At 31.7% G+C, this 24537-nt stretch overlaps 1 protein-coding gene across 1 annotated transcript in view; it reads left to right on the forward strand.

The window, feature by feature from the left end:
• The window catches only part of LOC143066240 (short stature homeobox protein 2-like), a 29508-nt gene extending 14169 nt beyond the window's left edge, over positions 1–15339 (forward strand). The window contains exons 3-4 of the mRNA XM_076239232.1: positions 6925–6982; positions 14641–15339. Coding sequence (XP_076095347.1) covers positions 6925–6982; positions 14641–14954 — 372 coding nt within the window. The 3' untranslated portion in view covers positions 14955–15339. The remainder of the gene's footprint in view (positions 1–6924; positions 6983–14640) is intronic.
• Positions 15340–24537: the final 9198 nt, after the last annotated feature.

Genomic DNA, 24537 nt, shown 5'->3' on the forward strand with positions numbered 1-24537 from the left:
TGAGTTCGTATGTTCCTCTGCTATTTTTCGGTTCTCTTTTATACTGTTCATACATTTGTATTACCTGCTCTCTATCAATTAATCTGCAATGTTTGTTATAAAACCAGGTTTAATGCACCATATTCTTCATTTGAAAATGCCTGTACCAAGTCAGGAATATGACAGTTTTTGTCCATTTGTTTTTGAAGCGTTTTGTTATTTGAAATTGCCATGTGATTATGGACTTTCCAAATTGATTTTCCTTAAGTTCAGTATTTTTGTGATTTTACTTTTTTTGTACCAAAATTAATTTATATTACATTTCAAATTAAGTACTAGTGTAATATATAATAATTTCCTTTAAATCCTTCGATTATTGGTTGCAAAAAGGTCTAGACAATTATATCAAGTCAGTTGTTATATTTTTCAAATGATAGATAAAGGCAATAGTAGTATACCGATAGTCTTAAATCGATTTAACTGAAACAGATCCGGGTCACAAAAAGTAGATGTTGAATATACTTTTTAAAAAATCACAACTATTCAAAAAACACATATAGAAATCAAATAATGCATTCAACAACAAACATATGTCTGTACAATACGGCATGCTCTGATATATCCATAGTATAAACATTTTGTGAATGTATAAAACAGAAACTATCGAAGATTTGTCATCAACACCAGATTCTCCAAATAAGGAATACTCTATTTACATTTCTAGATATAGCAATCAATCATCGCCGGTGAGGTTCCAGGACATTCACGTGAACACGTGGCTTTTTTTTTTTTAGATATAAACCCTTACCCTTGTGTGCTCGACCAGTGGACTTTGCTTTGCCATTCAAAACAAGACGAAATAGTGTAACCGAAATTTACGCAATACCATTTTTATAATTAAAGCTTTCGTTGAAAATTGTGGAAATGTTTTATAAATGGAACAGATATCAATCTAGCTTGCCCTAAAAGTATACCAGCTTATCCGAGATACCAAGAGAATTCAACACAATGCAACATATTGATGAGATATACAAAAGATGTACGATTCCTAAAAATTGCATTACAATTTGAAAAAAAATGTAGTTATACGAGCCCGGAACCTAATATTCATTTACAACGTTATTGACTCCAACGATTTAAAACTAAAAAAATTATCTAACATTGAAGTTCGTTTCTTGACACCTAAATCACTATGTTTTATTGTTGTCAATGGCTATCTAATTGACGTTTCCCCCACAAATTTGTTTTTGATATTATAGACAGTTATGATCATATTGTTCAATTTAAATCCACAAATAATTTACGTCTTTTTCAAAACTTGTCGTAAAATATGTCATTTATCGGAATAAAAATGTATATAATCAAATAAAAAAAGCAATTACTACAATACCCTGTAAAGATGAACAAGGTCTTCTTTACTGGTACCCTGTGGATTGATGGAAGACAGAAAATCAAGGAAGATCTAAAACCGCTTGTCAGTCACTGTGAAGATTTGAATTAGAATGCATGTGACCCCGTTCGCAGGTTGATACTCAATAATTTCCTTGGCAGTCTTAAGAAAGGAATGCTCGATCTTTATCCTCAACGGAATCTGCCATAATTGGTTAACAGTGTCTCAAACGTTTCTTAAATTACTATGAGACTTCAATGCTTATATAATGGGTATTCTTAGGGCATATTCAAAGCGCAAGATAATCGAATTAATTAAGAAGTGAATTGATGAGACTTAGACAATTGAAGTCTATAATAGGCTAAAATTGATGGTGTGCATTCCCTTGTTAATACAGTCAACACGGTTAAGGTTATTTCTTGTCCGTCAAGTAAAATTTCTCGGTTGATTACCACGAATTGTGTATCTAACGTGATAAAAGCAAATGCCCTTGTAAAATAATGGACGAATTAGGAAGAAGTTATCCTGTTGTTAGCACTTAATTTACATCTCAAAGTTTTATTTTTAAAATTGTCTGTAATTTTTAACGTCTGCTAGTGTCTGACTAATATATAACATAAAAAGGATTTAAAGTAGTTTGCACTTATCGAATGTGGTGTCCACAGATCACATAACAAATTAAACTGGAAAAAGAATGCATTTTGTACTTAGTTCTAGAAACTACGTTTTACGGCTTTATCGACGCGACGACATTATAATTATTTCATTTTTTTTTATTTTTTTTTTTTTTTATTATGCAGAGACCAAAGTCAATTATCAACTATTTTTAGGATTGCCGTTGAAAAAAAATGTAAGCAAGTCATTTAATTAAATAGATTATATTTATGATCATTAGTTATGCATGTTATAGGTTAAATTCTAAATCATTCTGTACCATATATTGTCACATGACCGGATATATCTTTAAAAAGGTGTTTTGAATAAGATAATAAAAAATAAGTTGATTCCGCTTTAATCTGATAATGTATAGCCATTAAACTTGTCGTGTAAGATTGAAACAAATTAAGCAATTCCACAAACAGCCAAACAACAACACACCAATGTCCAAGAAAAAATCAAAACGGGAAGTCCTTTAACAAATGGCAAAATCAAAAGCTCAACCACATCAAAAGATAAGGAAACACCTGTCATATTCCTGGTACAGGCGTTTCCTCATATAGAAAATGGTGTGGTAAACACTTGTATTACAGTTGCATAAAATTCTATTATATTGACAACAAAACAAACATAATAGGAAACATTGTCAATGAACACTTTGAAAAAGAACGACTTGAACTTTCTTTATAAGCCATGGCGTTGTAATTTTTACTTTGGCTGATGAGTTTAATTACAACCGCTGTGTCAATGCAACAATTGGTGGAGTTGGGTTTCGGTTGTGTCGTGGTTCTCCTCTTATATTTGATGTGTTACACTCAATTTTAGTTTGTAACCCAGATTTTTTTTCTTTTCAATCGATTTATGAATTTCGAACAGCGGTATACTACTTTTGCCTTTATTTTCAACGTTGTTTCACCAGCCTAGTATTCATAGATAATCAATGATATGGTCAAAACTATAGATAAACTGTTTCATTTTTATGTGAGCGTCACTGATGAGTATTTTGTTGGTCTTGCATACATAATTTAAATCCGGTATCTATATTGGATTTGTTATGTGCTTTGAATGGCTTCTTGGTATATTTCAAAGTCCTTGATTATTATAAGAATTTTCTTTTTATTTGAGCTAGCAATCTTTCAAACTTTACTACTGTATCTACCAATTCACAGATTATTGTTTGTATGATATGTTGTCTTTTAGCTTATTTTCTCTATCTGATTTTTGACCATTTTTTTTGTTTTATATATAGATATAGGACTCTGACTTTTCGTCAGTCGTCTTGAATTGTCGAATAACTTGAAGACTAAATTTTATTCCATGAACTCCATGCTATAGCAGCTCTAAATTGTCAACGTAATAAGTGATATAGTCAATATTTTATTCAAGTTTTTAAGGGTAGTTGCTGTTAGCCTTTGATAGTTACTGTTAAATTATTGCAATTTTTTCATCACCTGGGACGACGGACAGTTTGGCATAAGTTTTATATCGTATGTTTATCCGTTAACGTTTCATGATTTTGCAGTCTCATTGACTTTCCAAGTCTTCTTGTATTCATATTTAATAGCAGACAAGTGGGTAATCTTTATGTCAATCTTAAAATCCCCTATAGTCTAGACAAGTTTTGAATTAATTTAAGAGACTATGAAAGTGCAACTATGAACAAATAGTTCTTAAAGGACAAGTTAAAGCAAATAATTGTTGAGGTTACAAATGATATATATATATATATATATAAAGTGCCTAGAAAATCAACCTAACGATGTTAGAGTAGATTTGATTCGTAACTTCCTCCCCGGCGCCGGGGTTGGAACCTGTACTTTATTTTCTAACTTCTACGACAACACCGCCTAGCATTGCGCAGAGACCTTATCCCCTCCTCTAACTCTAGCTTATAAAAATAAGCTTTCGTTTCGGGAGGTGTTACCTTCTTGTAGGAATTAAACAAGGATCTCTGATACAATACACGAAGTATTTATTTTTAGTGTACAGAAATGATCATCTACTCATCTCTTCAGTATAATTGCAGGATGCTAATCTATTTTTAGAAGCATACAATCACTGTAAATAAATATATGTATATGTCTGCCTGTGTGTAGTGACAACTGCAAATTATACCTTGTCCATCGGATTTATATATATATACATAAGTACGTCTGAGTCAGTGACAACTCTACAACAGAAGTATCCATCGGATCGCCATCAATGATGGTGATACATGGCTGTGTACATAATGTATATACAACTCGTCTAAACATCAACCCAACAATGTTAGATCTGTAAATTTGCTTTCGCAAATTCTTGGTTCTTCCCTCGCCGGGATTCGAACCCATGCTACTGTGATATCATGACACCAAATCGCCTGCACTGCAGCCGTCCCGCTAGACCACACGACCACCTGGGCTCTCCTGAGAAAGCAAATTTACAGATCTAACATTGTTGGGTTGATGTTTAGACGAGTTGTATATATATATATTTGCATGACAGGTTTCCGATTTAAGATATTGACAAATGGGAGATAACTATAATAGCAGTGTACCGATGTTCAATTTTACCTCAAAAGTCTTTATATAAAGAGAGAGAGAAAATGACATGAATAAAATAACACATTAACATCATAAAGGTCAATTATAAAGAAAGGAGATCCTGCAAAGGTTGACATGTTCCATTAATTATTTTTTTTTTTTTTTTTTAAATTTGATCATACTTTATTGATAGTTTGACATTTGTTAGTGGATACATCAAATACCGGTACCTTATCCCGGCCTCGTTAACCGTTAGTAGCATATAGTCAATTTGGTTAGTATTTGTTAGTTTTTTTTAACTGTAATATATACATTTATAAATCATTGTAAATTATAATATATCCAACTAAAACATTATCAATACAGAATGATCAATAAATCTGAATATATAAAAAAAATATAAAAAATAAATAAATAAAAATCATAGAAATTTGGAATTTTGGAAAAAGCAAAAATAAAAAAAAAATTAAAAAATTAAAAAAAATTAAAATAATAAATATATTTTACTTACAGCATTCATAATGTAGCTTGCAGGATTTATTTATTAAAATATTTGCGTACAGGCAATAACTTAGAGGAACATACATGTAGTTATAAACATAGACTAAAACATCAAGCATATATATAAACCAACATATAACAGTATCAAATCATAACATAGGTGGCGATGTGGATAAGGAGAGAAATGTACATAAAAATAATTCCGGTACATGATGTACCAATTTTTTGATAATCAACCTAGTATTCTAAAATTGGAAGCCAGGGGTCCCAGCAGATATTGGCCATATGAAAAGGTTTTTTTTTTAAATAAATTCTTTTCTAGTGCCAGAGATTCTTTGAGGTAGTTTTTAAGTCCTGTAAAATTTACCTTTTTTTCACATAGTTTTGTTCTGTAAATATAGAATTTTGTCAGGAGTATTATTAAGTTTTTTATCATATTATTTCCATGTATGTCCATTAATTATTGTCGAACAGTAATAATGTCCATGGGACAAAGAATTTTGTTGTGCATGCTGCCTTTCGTTGGCAATCGGTTATTACTGTTAAACTAAAGGGTTTAATTTATACCGTCGTCATATTGTGGTTGAATTTAAATTTACTATTCAATCAATCAATCAGACTAAAATTTGTTTATATTTTATATTGTTATATATATATTACCATAGTTCATATGGCGTTTCTAATGTCAACTGTTGTTATCTATAGAAATTATTAATATTGTTTTTAAAAGTCATGTGTACTATATACTGCATTCTTAATAAACAGAAGTTAATAAAGAACTATAACTTGAATTCTATATTCTATCAGGTTTTTTTAAGTAATAAAACAGCTAGCAACCGTTTCTTGTCCATAGAGAATGTTATGATTTGGATTAGTGTCATCAGCAATTGATATTCTTTGCTCACTGATTGAATCAATGTCTCTAATTTGGACATATTCCCTTGTTATGGATAATCTCTTTTCAGATAATTCTCTTGTTGTTTCAACATATTGTGCTCTATCCTAAAATTATCTTAATTTCGATGAAAAGACATTAATAATCTGTAGCAAAAATTGATAATTATTTGCTATTTGTCTTATTTTGCTTCCTCTACAAGCTACATCACTTGACAATTACACGACAACAAAAAATCAGAAGATTAATGGAATAATTAGGAAAACAATTATTAGATTAGTTTCTATATTGTAAATGTTCTTTACTCACAGATGGGACGTCGACAGGGTTAATATACATTTACTAGTGATTTTTTTAATATTGCATAACTTGTGATATGCTAAATAATGTAACAAAAAATGTGAATCGCTGATAATAAGACAATGCTTTAAAGAATGTAATTTTCATTAAAAGCCATTTGAAAATTTTAGACATTGACATGAAATATATCTGAATTAAATATGAACGGAGGATATTTTAAGAAACGAAATTTATTTAAAAACAAAAGTGATCTTTTAACTCCAAAAATGAAACTTCAAAAAAGGTATATAAGTATCTTTTGATAACAAACTTATTTCGTAACCATTTTCATTTATACGTTACAAAAGCAAATCATCCAAAATTAAAGAAGATATTTCTTCTTCGTCTTGTTTCTTTTGTCAACCGTTAATTCATTTACGATCATTTCGACAGCCACTTGAAACACAATCAATTATATTTCCCCAACAGTGTCCATACAAAAATCCTTTATACTATTAAGCATATGAGAACTCACTTCTTTAACGTTGTATACGCAGAGTAATTAATTTAATCCCGAAAATGAAAATCTAATTTGAAGGTTAAGGTGATGAAATAAACAAACAAATCTAATTAATTTTATTGGGAGTACAGATTATAGTTGATGAAAGTAATGTAAATTGATTTAATTTATTTTTTGTCAGGTCTGGTTTCAGAATAGGCGAGCAAAATGCAGAAAACAAGAGAGTCAGATGCAGAAAGGTAAGGTTTCCAAAAGGACAGTTTTCATTCCAAATATATATTCTATTGATTTATACCGTCATTCTTTCCCTCTTGTTCTTGCTTGCTTTTTGGCTTAGTTTATGTTAATATATTGCTGCTACTTCTCTATATACGGAACATATCTCTAGTTTTTCTTTGTCGGTGTACTTTTTTTTGTAAGAAAATCAAGAGCATGATATAAGAAAACCTTTATTGTACTTTAATTCATATTAATAGATAATATAAGACTAAAACATTATTCATCATTCAATTCTAATCATGATGTTAAAAGATGCTTTCATCAAAATATTATCTTAATTTCTATGAAAAATACATCAATTATCTTTGGCAAAAGTTAAGTCTTATTTGCCATTTGTCTTATATACCGTAGACCGTCGTCGATATAAATATTGCTTTTTCACGAATATGTCATGTGGCTGCCAAATTATTTGTCTGTTGTCTGATCAGTTTTTTTCTTAGTTTAAAGTAGTAACTGGTGGTGACGGACTGTTACATAGAACGTGCACTGTCTTTCGATATTCGACAAAGAAACTGACATCGTTCTATCTATGCCATTAAAATCTCAGATATTTCTAACGAATATTATAACTTGTGTTGGACATCAACAGTAACAGTTTCCAATTCTTCTTAAAGCTTAAGTTACACTAGAAACGGTTACGCCGCTTCCCAACATACGTTTGTCTCTCAAAAGAAATTTTTCATTTATTTTATTATCATTTGGTCTTCATGATACAGTCCAGGAAGAATATGATATTTTTAGAGAGGCGAATTTAAACCACAGAGTCTACGTAAACACATTCCAGTTGTCAAACTTTTTGTGCACATGGTTGAAATGTGGATGGCTTGATGGTCAAAGGATTTTCTTATCCCAGGAATAGATAACCTCACCGTATTTGGCACAACTTAATTTTGAGTCCTAAATGCTCTTCAACTTTGTACTTGTTTGGCTTTATAACTGTTTTGATCTGAGCGTCACTGATGAGTCTTATGTAGACGAAACGCGCGTCTGGTGTATTAAATTATAATCCTTGTACCTAACTATTTGGTCAGAACTTGAGGTATCTTTTTTAAGTTTTTAATACGGTTCTGATCGACAACTGTTTAATATCGTCGTCGGAGTTCTCAGAAAAGAGGATAATGCATCCTGACTTCTGGTGGTGTAATTTCATCAATTTAAGGTGATCAGCCATCAACATGTTAACCATGTACACAAAGGTTTAAAAAAGGAGAATGCAAAAAAACACCTGGCGCAGGGGACTAACAACTGAGCCGAGCAAAAGTGGGTAGACCTGGAAAGAAACAAAACTATTCCCAGGAAAAAAATGCCCTGTGGTTGTCCTATGTCTCCCTTGGGACGAAGTGGATTAAGTCAAGTCAGACAAAAATTTGATATCAGAAAAGTTACGCAGAAATTGTGGTTTACATTCGCCTTTCAACCTTAAACGAATGTGTACTACTTTCTGATTCATTTCAGACTTTAAACTAATGGTATCGTGCTCCATTTTGGCCCTTATATCGGTTTTCCTATACAGGTCTGTTCTTCTGATATCGATTCTCTTTCAGGATAAAGACTATGGGTTTTTTGCCATTTTACTATATTCCACCAAATCAAATATTCTTTTCTGACTAATCATACATGTTGTAGCTGTTCCACTATACCGGCGTTATATAATAAAGGCAACAGTTATACATCAGTGTTTGAAAGTCATAAATCGATTGAGACAAAAACAAATTATTCAAAATACGGTTAAATAATTAGAAAGTTATATGAATGAATCACGCTTTCACAATGTTAAAATAAGTTGTTTCAAGGGCCAAATAAAGTACACAGTTGAAGGGCATTTAGAAAGGTTTTGTTAAATATAGCTATAGGGATCTTTTTCAAGGGTAAAAAATCCTTGGTATTTTAAAAAGTTCAAAGTTTTGTGAACAGCTAATTTATAATTCCGACTATTGGACTGGTGATATACCCGTAGATGAAACCACCACCAGTAGGGCTGATGAAACCACCATCAGTAGTGCTATCGACCCAGAGGTTGTATCTAAACTGTTTGTAGATTCATCACAACTTACGAATTAGGACTTTAAAAAGTGCATGGATAGAAATATGCGTACTTTCAACTGTATCATGTAGTGTGTTAACATCAGTCTGAAATAATCCATGACATATGTATGTTTACATACTAGTATTCCTTGTATTGCTTACAGATTATGTAAGCTGTAATCTTATCAAAATATTCTCACATAAGTAGTGAACCTATATGATACATGTATGTATATGTTTATTGGTGGCTTTTATTTCCTTTAGTAATTTCCTTGATAAAGGGTTGCTGTTCGCTATTAATCAAAGTGTTCAAAGTTTTGACGCTCATCACTACCCTACGAACAATTAATGGACAAGAGTTGTTTAACAGATATGGAAATTCTGGTTTACAGATGATGACGGATTTGTTCAATCACGTCCCCTTCCATCGTATGTAACATACCAAATTAGACTTAACGGGTTTGTACTTGCATGAATAATACCGCGGAGGCCACATGTGGAGCAGAATCTTCTTACCTTTTTGGAGCACCCGATATTACCCCCAGTTTAATAGGGTTAGTGTCGCGCAGTCTTAAGTTTATATGTTGTTTTATATTCTATTGTTGGTCCGTTGGTCTTTTTCATTTTTTGCCCTGGCGTTGTTGAATAAGAATTGACACGAGTTGGAATGTTTCTTTCGTATCTATCACTTCTCCCAGTAAATCAGTGTATCAAGTAAGTTATGACTCTTGATAATTATCACTGCCTAAAGTTTCCTCATGTACATGTAGTTTGATGTTTAAAAATATATATCCGTTTCTGTGTTGGGAGTAAGTTACATACCTATGGGATGATAAGCGAAATAAAGGGGTTTACTTAGGCGATCTGAGTGTACGAGATTGTCATCAATTTCATTCTATAAGTACTAGAATTTTGAAGGTTTTTGGCAGTTTGCGTGTGTGTGTATCTTTTGCTTATATGTCTGCTTCTACTAGACGTTAGTTGTACAAACAAATCAAATGACACAGAGGGTAAACGAATTTGAAACTATGGGAATATTTGCTACAATACTATCTAATCAGCCAAAATTCTTCTGAAACGCCGTCAAAATCAAGCAATAGTCACGTTTTAAATGAAATAAAGGCAACAGTAGTTTATCGATGTTCAAAAGTCTTGAATCATGAAGATAATCCAAGGCTACTTCAATTCAACATGCAACTAATCTACCTGTCAGGTAGTGTCATCAGGGACAGGTAATGTCAAGTGTCATCAGGGACAGGTAATATCCACCAGTGGAAATATTCAAATCTCACAGATCGATTAAGAAGAGTAATCAAGGTTAACCTTTATTACCAAGTAACTTCCCTTTTTTTAATTTATTTTACATCCATCTTCAATTTTTAGATGTTTGTGTCTGGTTATGTATTTTAGGATTGATGATTTTTAATCAAAACCAGACAGAGTCGGGAGGTAAAACTTGAAAACACATCATATGTAACAGAATAAATATACTGGGAAACATATCGTGAAATAAACTTAAAATAGTTTAAAAATAACAAAAATACAGAACGCCGACGAAAATTCAAAATGGAAATTCCGTAATCAAATGGCAAAACCAAAAGATAAAACACATAAAAAAAATAGACAACATATGTCATATTCCTGACTTGGTAAAGTCATTTTCTTATGTAGAAAACGGTGGTTTGAACACGTTGTTATGATTAAACAGGGAAATGAATATATAACTAATAACCATATTTGATTCAAACTTTAAAAACAAGCGTTCGTTCTTTAGATCTTTTTTTTTATTATTATTTTTCATCTGATATTAAGCTTTTGATTCCTTTAATTTACTATCTGTCTCTACTTTTATCATAACGGGTTTTTATCATCTCCCGCTTCCTGCTTTAATAAACACTGTTTTTCCAAACTATCAAAACTGTGACTTTACACCTTGAGTGGAAAAGATGACACCATTCGATTTCTATCATTTGTACAAGTCCAATAAGAAACAAGATTAAATTAGCGTCGCTGAAATTGATTTTATTAGTATTGATTGTATTACTGAAGAATAGAACTTTATTGGAAATAATTACTGTTATTAATCTGATTTACACAATTTGATAACGGTTGTTTAATGTCTTTGACGAACGACTCGCATTAACAGTTCAATGCTATTTCATTTTTATGAAATAGTGAAAAAGAAATTTGATTATCTTTATAAAAATGAATACTTGCTTTCTTTTACTTGATTTCTATGAGTTTATGGTTGTGGATTAGAATTGATAATTAAGTATTTTGAGCATCCGAGTTCATGTCTAATCATGGAGTTCGTGTGGAAGTTAATCTTTAGTAAGAAGGAATATTTGTTCTACCTAACAAATACTCTATATATAAAAGATGAATGGAACAGGGAACAACAATAAAAGACTAAAGGTATTGATAATTCCTAAGAGTCACGATTTATATACAGCTGTCCTTTTGGAACAGTCGTCAAAAATGGTCACACCATTTAAGCACTGGGAACACGCAGTTATACAATCTCATCATCTTTACCTCGAATTTAACCTACCTTATTGTTGTTTTTTTTAATTTCTTTTTTTATTATTTTTTTTTTGCCATGGTATAGGCAGTTCGTTTTCGACTATTGAGTTTTAAATGTATTTTTCCCTGGGGTATCCTTTGCCTCTTTTGCTTAACACATTACATTGTTGGAGAAACATAGTATTTGCTGTTTTGAAAGTTAATTGATGATGACGTAAGTTAGAGTATGAAAATGATGTTCAAAATATAAATACTGTAGGAACTGTGACTGATTTAAAAAATTTCGTTGGAAAATCCAGATCAACGGATCTATTTTACTCAAATCCAAGGACTTTTCTACAATGTTTATCTGTTCAAGTGTAGATCAACAAACTGAGTCCTCGATCAACCGAATGATGTTATTGGAGGAGACGCGGCATATATACACAAGTCTCTGAACTGTGGAATAGAAAATCTGTGGAAAAAAAACGAAAAAAATACTTTTAGTATTATGATCCATCTTTAATACAAGCTAAATGATGACCATCAAAAAGAATAAGATGCATATTTTATTTTAATATCCAAGGCTCCTTGCCAATAACGAGAATTTACCCAGGAAAACAGAATATCGCTATTGTTATTATCTAATACTATTTTTTGATGACAATAACTTCAGATTTTTAATCCTTTTTTGTTCATAGTTTGTATGCAATGTTTACGTAGAAAAAAATCTTCAATTGATTGCATATCTATTGTACATGCAGATTGATCAAGATTAATCTCTATTTCATTGCTGGTGATATAATATACACGTTACCATATATGGTTCATTTGAAAATAAGAATTTGTGCAATGTTTGATTAACTATGAATGGTTAACCTTAAATCGACAGTTTTGGGCAACCCTTGTGTCGAGTGGAATGACAAGCTTGGTTCCTTGATTAAACCTCATCGTGTAGAATTACAAAATAGCAATGTATAATCAACGCTAAATTGGCTTCATCAACTATTTTATTAGAAAAATTGTGAACAAATATTGCTTGCTGTAGCCTCTTCTGTTGACAAAAGAACAACTACGGAAAATTTGAATAGCTTACGCGATGATAAATTACCCAGCACAAATATTTGTCTATAACAACGAATTTGTATGACTCGGCCCCTCAAATTTTTCTCTTTCAAAATACACGACCTTATGCGAACTATGATGCTTCCTGCCATGAATCTATGGGATGACGTATTTGACGTATTCAATTTTCAAAAGAGCAAGGGACAGATTAATTAAAGAGAAAAACGGTTGCAGGGTGATGTTCTCTTATTAGAGATCATTAACAAAACACTTCATCAAGTCTTGGATTTGGTTATTTAATATTTTCTGTCAGAAGATTGTATATTTAAAGTAAACACTTCTCCCTATATTCAATTATTGGCTAGAAAATTTGTCAGATTATGATAAATTGCGGAACAGATCCACTGTTTGATATCCATAATTGGTATCTGAAATAATCTTAAGATCTTCACAACGTCTCTTGTCCTATATGAAAGTGACTACGAATTATGTAATCGTAACCAAAATTAAAAAAGATATCTGCTAAAAAACTGTTTTCTATGGAAAAGAGGAGGTTCTTCGTGTTGATTCCACCAAAATTTACGAAATTAATGACACTAACAATAGTGTAGAAAATCATGAAATATCATCTCATGGCGTAAAAAAATGAAACAAAAGGCAACTTAAACAATAAAAACATAAAGAAAAACTGCTTCTTCAAGTAAAAAAGAAAACAGAAAATATGGCGTTTCGACTTTTCAAAATTATGCTAAAAAATATTTTGCTGCTTAAGCTTTTATTTCAGCAGCCCAACAAGGACTAAGTGCAAGGCTTTATTGCAATACAATAAACATAACAAAAATTAATGAACAAATGGTAACGATAACCATGTCGTGAAGTAGAGAGATGATACAGTATAGATACCAAACAAATATTAAAACTCAGAAATTGAAAAAAATAATGCCATGACAAAAAAAAACGAAAAACCATCAAAAGTACTATAGTATATAAAACTCAATACAGACAAATAAAGACTAAGCAACATCAACACCTGTCAACACTGAAAATAAAAATGAATAAGACACATATGAAATTGTGCAACTAAATACATGTAGACACTCTTGAGAATAACGTTGGCACCGAAAAATTAATCATTAGAAGATATGAATATGATTTCAACTTATTTTGGGCTTTGCTTAGATAAATCCATATGACGGTTAACAAATTTAATCCAGTGAGGTGCTTCCGACAACTAATTCTGTATTTTTCTCTTATAGTTGCCATCCTTTGGACGATGCTACTGACGGTCAATTTGATTTAAAAAAAAATTGAAGCTTTTTAATTAAGATATATGTTGATCAACCTTTTTAACTTAGTAAAATAAAAAAAATCAACAATAAACCGTAAAAACTATATTGACAATATGATCATTTTGGTAATATCCTTTTGACGTGGCTTGGTACTTATGCATCCCGCCAATGTGTTGTTGTGCTATGGTAATTTTTTGCGTTCTTGTCTTTCATTTTTTATTATGTACCTTGTCTATATACTATTTTTGTTTTTCATTGTTCACATATTAGTTTGTTTTATAGTGATTTAGATTATAACACAATGTTGACTGATGTATCCCTATTTCTGACTTTTTTACTATTACGTCTGTTCATTTTGTTCACACATCGTTGTCAATAAAAAGGAATTTAATGCGACTGTCATACAAATGAGAGGTTTAGCTAGCTACAAAACCAGGTTTGATCCATCATTTTCTACATAAGGTAATGCCTGTAGTAACCAATTCAGGAATATGACAGTTGTTATCCATTTGTTTGATTTGTTTGAACTTTTGATTTTGCCATTTGATAAGGGACTTTCCAATTTGAATTTTCGTTGGAGTTTATTTCTATTTATTTGTATTTTCGGTATTTTTGTTATTTTACTTTATACTCTAATGGTTAAGCAGACCCCGAAGTGATATTCATATCTTGTATTTGAAAAAAAATATCTAATGTGTCAGTTGCTTGTTCTTAAAGGTAACATTTTTATCTTTCAGCAGGAATTATGATGCCAGGGCATGGAACTCCATTGGACGCTGTACGAATAGGAACATATGTGACGTCTCCACCAATCAGAGATGCTGTTGACAGACTTCATTTTCAACCCTTTCTACCGTACTACCCTCTACACACGGCTCCACCGACGCCACATCCGCCGGCTATTCATCCACTTCTACTATACCATCATCACTATGCTACAGCATTAAACCTTGCAACATTACATGACAGTAATTTAAAGACATCTAAAAATTCTAGCATTGCTGATTTACGACTAAAAGCGAGACAACACCTTGCAACCCTTGGAATTTGAGTGATCTATAAATATAAATCGAGTATATATTTAACAATGAGTGAAATAAGTAATCTAGCTATTCAATTGATAAAAATGGAAAATTACAGGAATACATGAAACATATATTTACAGACTCACTGAATGCGACATGCATACAAATCAATGTACATTTATATACGAACTATTGATATATATTTTAAATTGACTAACAAATATATTCTTTATATGGTCCTGTGTGCCAAAACTAATACCATGAGAGATAAATACCGCTATGACAACACATAGACGGTATAAAATACAAACAATAACCAAGTGTTATGGTATCAATAGATATGACAACACATAGACAGTACACAAACAATAACCAAGTGTTATGGTATCAATAGATATGACAACACATAGACAGTACACAAACAATAACCAAGTGTTATGGTATCAATAGATATGACAACACATAGACGGTACACAAACAATAATCAAGTGTTATGGTATCAATAGATATGACAACACATAGACAGTATAAAATACAAACAATAACCAAGTGTTATGGTATCAATAGATATGACAACACATAGACAGTACACAAACAATAACCAAGTGTTATGGTATCAATAGATATGACAACACATAGACAGTACACAAACAATAACCAAGTGTTATGGTATCAATAGATATGACAACACATAGACAGTACACAAACAATAACCAAGTGTTATGGTATCAATAGATATGACAACACATAGACAGTATAAAATACAAACAATAACCAAGTGTTATCGTATCAATAGATATGACAACACATAGACAGTACACAAACAATAACCAAGTGTTATGGTATCAATAGATATGACAACACATAGACAGTACACAAACAATAACCAAGTGTTATGGTATCAATAGATATGACAACACATAGACAGTACACAAACAATAATCAAGTGTTATGGTATCAATAGATATGACAACACATAGACAGTACACAAACAATAACCAAGTGTTATGGTATCAATAGATATGACAACACATAGACAGTACACAAACAATAACCAAGTGTTATGGTATCAATAGATATGACAACACATAGACAGTATAAAATACAAACAATAACCAAGTGTTATCGTATCAATAGATATGACAACACATAGACAGTACACAAACAATAACCAAGTGTTATGGTATCAATAGATATGACAACACATAGACAGTACACAAACAATAACCAAGTGTTATGGTATCAATAGATATGACAACACATAGACAGTACACAAACAATAACCAAGTGTTATGGTATCAATAGATATGACAACACATAGACAGTATAAAATACAAACAATAACCAAGTGTTATGGTATCAATAGATATGACAACACATAGACAGTACACAAACAATAACCAAGTGCTATGGTATCAATAGATATGACAACACATAGACAGTACACAAACAATAACCAAGTGTTATGGTATCAATAGATATGACAACACATAGACAGTACACAAACAATAACCAAGTGCTATGGTATCAATAGATATGACAACACATGGACAGTACACAAACAATAACCAAGTGTTATGGTATCAATAGATATGACAACACATAGACAGTACACAAACAATAATCAAGTGTTATGGTATCAATAAAACACTGTTACCAGTATTCTACGCTTGGCTTTTGAAGTAAAGAAAATCAGTAAAAGTTGTATACTGGGCAGTGGCTAGGGAACATAAAGCCGATCAAAGCGGGAGTTCTTAATGAAGATAAATCCAGAAATGCGCTTCGGACGCATGCTATTTATAAAGTCTTGTTCTCTGGTTTTTTTAACAATATTTGAATAACCTTTCTCTCAATGACTGAATAAACTACATTAAAATTAATTCATAATACTTACATGGTAGATATGGGATGACCGACTAAGTGTGGAACTTTTAGGTGTGGATAATATTCATATAAAAAATACTTGTACTTAGTTTATATTGTTATTGTGTTTATGAAAATGATGTTATGTATCTTTATGTCACCCTATTATTGCATTCTCTATTATATACAAACCAAATATAAGGTTAATCATAATTAAAGTGTTTTGGACGATATTTATTCACTTATCTATCATATCCTTATTTTAGAGTTAAACATATTACCTTGTTGTTTTTTTACTGTACCCTTTGTTAGGTTAATATTTGGAATAAAACAGGAAGAGTTAACATCTATAATAAAAAAAATTAAGATTAACCCTGCTAAATGTTGATGTGGCGGTTCCAAGTTATGAATCTCGTTGTGTTTGTAAATTTTCATATTTTTGTCTCAGAATGTGAGTACATGTGTGGAGATTTTATAGTTTCTAATTATATCATTTGCTGCTTTTCAAATCTCGGGGAGATATAGATCTCGACATGTGCTAGAGACACATTTCTATTGTTGGAGACAATATATGTAAGCAATTATAGGCAACCGTATCTAAAAGTGATCGCTATAAAACGTTTTTTATGTGTTTTGTCGTTTGAATTTGCCATGTGATTAGGGACTTTCCGATTTGATTTTCCTCTGAGTTCAGTATTTTTGTGATTTTACTTTTTTCTACAATTTTCACCAGTCATTCTTTTTTTCATTTGATACCCAAATTACCGAATATTCTAAACGTTTTTTTAAGTAATATTTCAGTCAAATGTGTTCTTTCTGATCGAACCCGAATTAATAGAGCCACTTATCGGTCATTTTTAGAATTTGAACAAAAAGACTGATTTTTTGGCATGTGTATTTTTACTATACTGGTCATTGCAGATAACAGCTGAATACTTCAACGAAATTCTTAAATGAGATCAAATATTTACAATCTTTTTTTTTTTGCAATTTGTCATTTAAAGAATTGAGCTGTATTTTTTTCATGGATTTTTTTCAAACACTTTTTTAACGAAGGAGGTGGCTATGTATGAGGATACTTGTTGTTCTTTTAAGTCAAAAAGATTGGCAACAGTATGACCATCGTACAGTTTTTTCTTGGATTTTTTAAAACCTTTTTGCCAGATGTTTTATTTTTTAGGTAAAGCGTATAAATTGATATGCAGAACTTACGAATATCAGTTTAAATAGTGTTAATTGTTGCCAAACTTATTCCCGCTTGTTTAGACGTTAAAAACAGTGGACACACAGGTAGAGAAGGTTTTTTAAAAGGTTAACATATGCCTTGGGTGGTTATACAAACAACAAATAAATGTTTCTTTGCCAAAGTGGGGCGTCCGTTTGGCTGTGCGGGGTGTATGAAGTTCGCAATCAAGTCCGGTCAGAACGGGGACGTTAAATACAATGCCTCGTGTTAAGAGAGTACCACGTTTTTTTTTACGTATAACCCCTTGCAACAACTCTTTGAGGGATCCGTTGGTAGCCTGTTGTAAGGAAAATTTCTGTCCCTATCCAATATAACCTAATTTTCCAGTGGCAGTCAAAATTTCCTCTACCATGAACCCGAATGGCCTCTATTATGACAAGACCTACATGTAGCTATTGTATTCATTGTTAACTTGTTCTCTTCCTGAACATGCATGAAATATATTTGACATTGGACGTTAAGCAACCAACAATCAATCAATCAATCATTTGTGTTTAGCCCATCAGGTAATAAAACAAACTTCACGAAATATTATGACCAAATACACAATAAATCTTCAGATACTTTAACATCTTTAATATAGTGACAATTTTAAGAAAATCGCTCGTAAAGTTTCTGGGTAATATTTGTTTAAAAAATATCGTTTTCTGTTGAAATGATTGGACATTTTTTTTAAGTGAGGACACATTTTTTTCCTTTGCCAGGAAATACAGAAACTGGACGTCATAGGTCAAACGTTGACGTCATTCGAATTATGACATCACGCTAGGTATGCGATACGGGTTTTGCCATGCGATACGGGGTATGTGAAACGGGATTAGCTATGGATACGGGGTATGCGATACAGGGTAGGTGATACATAGAGAATAACCAATGACAAAATCCGTATCATAAGCCGTATCATCCCGAGATACCAATATCAGCACGAGGGCCTTTAGGCCCGAGGGAAGATATTGGTCGAGGGGGATACGGCGTGTGATACAGATTTTACCATGTATTATTCTGTTTATCATATATTTTTTAAAACCAAATTAAAATTGTATAAAAATGCATTTGTGCAGAAACAAACTTCACAAAAATTATGACCAAATAAACAATAAAACTTCAGATATTTCTTCATCTTATTGTACTACTTTATATAAAAATCGCTCGTCAAGTTACTGGGTAATAATTATTTGGAAAAATATCGATTTTAGTTGAAAAGAAAGGACATTTTAATAGAAATCATTTTTCCCTAAGCCTGAAAATGCAGCAACTGGACGTCATAGGTCAAACGTTAACGTCATTCTAATTATGACGTCACGCCAGGTTTGCGATATGGATTTTGCTGTGCGATACGGGTATGCGATACAGGGTAGGTGATACAGACTGGAAAAAAGAACCTTTATTAGATATACAAAATTGCTGTATCTTGTACTAAATATATGATAAAGTCTGGAAAAAAGAACCTTTATTAAATATACAAAATTGCTGTATTTTCTACTAAATATATGATAAAAAAAACATACAGGAACAAAGTTACTGTCAAATTTTGGAAAGACACCTTATTATAACTAATCTCAATAATTAACAAAAATAAAAAAAGTTGGCTAAATGAGAATACCTTATTTCAAAAAGTTGGATAAATGGGAAGACACCTTCTGAACTAACTAAAAGCTCAAATCTTATTAAGAACGATCTAACGCATAAGTGTGACAACGGGCTACTTTATTATATAGGAATCTTTAGGTAAAGAAGCACCGATGTTGTCTTGTGCTTCTTCTTCTTCTTCTTCTTCTTCTTCTTCTTCTTCTTCTTCTTCTTCTTCTTCTTCTTCTTCTTCTTCTTCTTCTTCTTCTTCTTCTTCTTCTTCTTCTTCTTCTTCTTCTTCTTCTTCTTCTTCTTCTTCTTCTTCTTCTTCTTCTTCTTCTTCTTCTTCTTCTTCTTCTTCTTCTTCTTCTTCTTCTTCTTCTTCTTCTTCTTCTTCTTCTTCTTCTTCTTCTTCTTCTTCTTCTTCTTCTTCTTCTTCTTCTTCTTCTTCTTCTTCTTCTTCTTCTTCTTCTTCTTCTTCTTCTTCTTCTTCTTCTTCTTCTTCTTCTTCTTCTTCTTCTTCTTCTTCTTCTTCTTCTATCAGCAGCAATCAACATTAATGCATTTCTAACAAAATAAATGATCAATTATTGACCATGCTCACCTTATGTGCCATTCGAAAGCATCTTTTCTATCTTTTTGGTACATTGTCAAAAATTGGTAGTGTTATAATAAGAATAAAAGTACTCAACAAATAATAAACCAAGTTTCTTGGAAATATTTATTTAAAACAGCCATAAAATAGTCCTAAAATATATTTGTTACATTGACGACGCCTACGATATATTTAAGAGGGTGACGGAAATTGGTAAAAAGTATAAAATATTACCTCTTATAAAAACTTTTCTAAACAAATATAATCATTGTCATATTAATTCCTATTTTAACATTAGAAATATGATCGTAATGGAAAAGTGAAACATTTAGACTGAAGCTTTATTGAATAATTATAATATTATCAACCACAATCGTCAGAGTTGTCATATACATTAATATTTCAGAAACCGTAATGTAATCTGCTTTATGAAATGAAAACTGTCCGTCTCAGGATTTCACACCAAACATTAAATTTGGAAAATTTCCCTTTTTATTTTGGAATCATATTCCAAATACAACCTAATATAATTCACACTTTCCAAACAGATTCCCGTCTACAAGATTAATATGTATTGGTTCAAATTGATATTTTTTAAGAAATAAATGATGAATAAACTTAATTATTATATAACCAATTTCTCATTTTTCAGGAAACAATGTCATTACAAGACAGAAGTGTGAACTAAAATGAAATCAACATCGGACACTTCTGTGTAAACGATAATAAAATCAACAATAAACACTTTATGATAATTGATCAATATTTTTTCTAGTCATGTATAAATCATGAAAACTATACGACGTGACCAATATGATTTAAAAGAAATGCGAGGGTTTAACATCATAAAGATGACAATAAAAACGTAGGGTTACCAAAACTGACATCTCCAGATTCGTCGAGGGCGTGGTCTCATAAAAGTTAGGGTATCAATCTTACTTAGACAAGCATGCGATATTTTGAAACGAACATTGAAACTAAAGAGGACCATAAATTGAAATAGAATATGAATTTAGAAATTCCGTTTTCGTTTTCAAGCTATCTATGAAATTGAGAATGGAAATGGGGAGTATGTCAAAGAGACAACAAGCCGATCAAAGAGCAGATAATAGCCAACGGCAACAACTTTTTCTATTCACACCAAGAAGTAACTACAATAAATAGCATGGCTACTCCCTTCTTTGATGTTAAACATTTGTTGTCTACTTAACTACAGATATATGGCAACAGTCACACATTCGTGTGATCAGTTAAGTATGTAGGTCTGTAGGTTTCAGGAAAGACAGATCAGTTCTAGAAAAGGGCGACAAATGTGTCCCTTTTTCAATTCAGAAGATCCAGATAGAAGAAACGTTAGAAGTAGAAAAATCAACCAAAGCAGTGGTTTGAAAAATGAAGCAGTGTCGCACAATAAATTCTTCATGCAAATCTCTACATCGGCATCTCTATGTTCAGAAGAACCATTTAAATCTATGTTAGGTCTAATTATTCCTCGTGCGAATCACATACATCCTATAACAGATGAGATTGGAGAGTCGTAATGTAGTGGTCAGCGCATCGGTCTACTAACACAAAGGTTTCTGGTTCTATCTCCGTTCCGGGGAGTAAATTTCAGGGACTGAATTTTCGGCTCTCCCTCGACACCATTTGCGAGTATGGTCTTGAGAAACGATGACAGTCCGTCGGAAGGGGACGATAGGAAAATAGCTGACCCGTGTTAAGAGAGAGTCATTTCTCTTGCACGTAAAAGACACCCTTGTAGATTTCGAAAAAGAGTAGGCCAATGCAGCTACAAGGCATCACTCGCACCCGCAAAGTGGAGAGGGATTAATATAAGTTGCAATAACTTGTTTCTCAATCCACTAAAAATCAACATGTTTAAACTTAAGATGGAAAAGGAAATAAAACAATATGCATGAAACATTTGCCACTGGACGTTAATCAACCAAAAATCAATTAATCCTAGTCATTAGGTCTATAATGGAAAGAAAAGTCGGGTCAACAAGTGAATCAACTAGCGCTTCAACACCAAACTTTAACAACTGATTTTAAATCTCATCGATCCATTTGCTTTGTGCGACTTAAAGTTTCTTGTAATTTAATAAAGTGGCACTCTCGCTATATTAACTTAAGGGAAATTCGAAATAACATCAAAAATGAGGTGCACACTGAATAACCGGATTTTTTGAAAGTGTGTACCATATTTTTTTAGTTTTATGATATTTAGTAGTGTTGTCAACGGTTAACCGGTTAATCGGTCGAACGACCGAATACCGAATACCAAAAACGCTAACCGGTTAACCGGACTTTTTTCAATTTCGATAGATTTGATATAAATTTGTGTTGAAAATCAAATCATTAAATAGTTATACTTTATTTAAAAATTGTCGTCGTGGTAATTAGTTTGACAGATCAATTGTCCAGTATATTGATTGCTATTGTTAATCCTAAAAACATAAAATTAATTAGAGTTCGGGACAGGATCTTTAAGAAACATAATTAGTAAACATGTTTTTTTAGCAGTAACTTTAAATCAGTAATGAGATTTAATTTTACTAATTACTTCATTATTTCGTTTTCGATCTAATATTGTGTAAACCTACATTTAAATGTGCAACCTCCGTAGTTAGAAAATATTCAATTCTACGAGATTAAGATTTTTGGGGGGATTTTTTAATCTGAAGTTGGTACAAACGCTAAATTTGATACGGTGTATTTGATTATTAAAAGTCAAACTTCGCCAGGAATCCTCACAGACAAGCCTTATAATTCTAAAGGAAAAACTTCAATTCCAAAAGCGTATTTATGACTTTGATGAAAGGTTGTCAAATTGACACTCATACCACATCTTATATCTATGTGTAGGGTTCTATTGATAAGGCTTTCAAACACCAACTTATACTACCGGTTAACCGGTTAATCGGTCGAACGATTATCCGAGTAACCGGTTAGGCAAAAGTGTACGATTTGACAACACTAATATTTAGTATGCAGTTGTATTATTAGCATTGGTACTTTTCGTTTCCATAGAGAATATTTGGTTCCGCTCCATCAATCATGGTTTATTAACTTTGAAGCTTTTACTTAGTTAACATGTATTAAATTGCGATTCGGTCAGTTTTACGGAAACCACGATTGAAAGATGAACTATATTTGGTATGCAAATATATAATGCTGATGCGTAATGCAAATATGTAATGCAAATGCTTAATGAATAATGCATAATACAAATGCATAAAGCAAAGGCATAATGCAAATGAATAATGAAAAGGCTTGATGCAAATGCACAATGCAAAGACATATTACAAATGCATAATGCAAATACATAAAGCAAATGCAAATGCATAAGCATTGGTACATTTCATTTCTATGGAGAACATTTGGCTTAGCATCCTATGTAATGGTCTTTTGACTATGGATATTTTTTGCATACCTTTTTGTTGAAATTTGTGATTAAATCAGTTTGAGAGGAACCTCTAATATTAAGTCACTGATAGAATTAGCATTTGCAAGTCTTTTCTTTAGATTATTTGGCCCCATTCCTAACTTTAAAAACGTTATATTGTTTACGGTCGTTTACAGGCAAAATTTGTGTTTAAGTTAGTGCTTAGGGACCACGTATGATGAGTCAATGGCATTATGTATTCAGTTTTAAGAGCATTGGTATTTCTATTGAGATTATTGGGCTCTGCACCTTAAGTCGTTGTTCATTGACTTTGAATATTTTGCAGAGCTTATATGTTGGAATATTGCCATTTAGATTCAATATTTTCATTATACAATCAAAATTACAAAATGCGAGGCATATCTCTGCGGCAACATTTTATGGTTTAACTTTCCTATCATTTTTTTGGCCATTAATGGCATTTTACTTTACCTATTGCTAATAATTTAGTGCCTTGTTGTTTTCATTTGCAAATAACAGTCATATGAATATGCTATTTATTTTTGCTTCTATAGTTTTATTTGTGCTCTTGAAGTTGTGATATTGATTTTAATTATGTTACCGAATACTTTTATGCTTTAGAGTGTGTAGTGCTTATGTGAATGTACGCACATGTTTTGTATAGTTGGTTGTAAGAAGAAGAAAAAAACATGTAGCAAAGTTGTTCATATTCAAAGTAGGATATTCTTTCCTATAAAATATTAAGTACAGCCCGAGAGAATACTATATGATGAGGACCTTTCTTAAACGCACGAAACAAGACTATAATAGCTTAATGAAACCACTCGTATAAAATATCTAATCCGTCTGAAGTAGTTATTCTTCTCTATGTTACTCCCATAGTAGTATTTCTTTCTTAAAAGTAATTTTAAAAACTGAATCTTTTTATTA

This window comes from Mytilus galloprovincialis, chromosome 3, assembly GCF_965363235.1.
Source record: "Mytilus galloprovincialis chromosome 3, xbMytGall1.hap1.1, whole genome shotgun sequence".
NCBI lineage: Eukaryota > Metazoa > Mollusca > Bivalvia > Mytilida > Mytilidae > Mytilus > Mytilus galloprovincialis.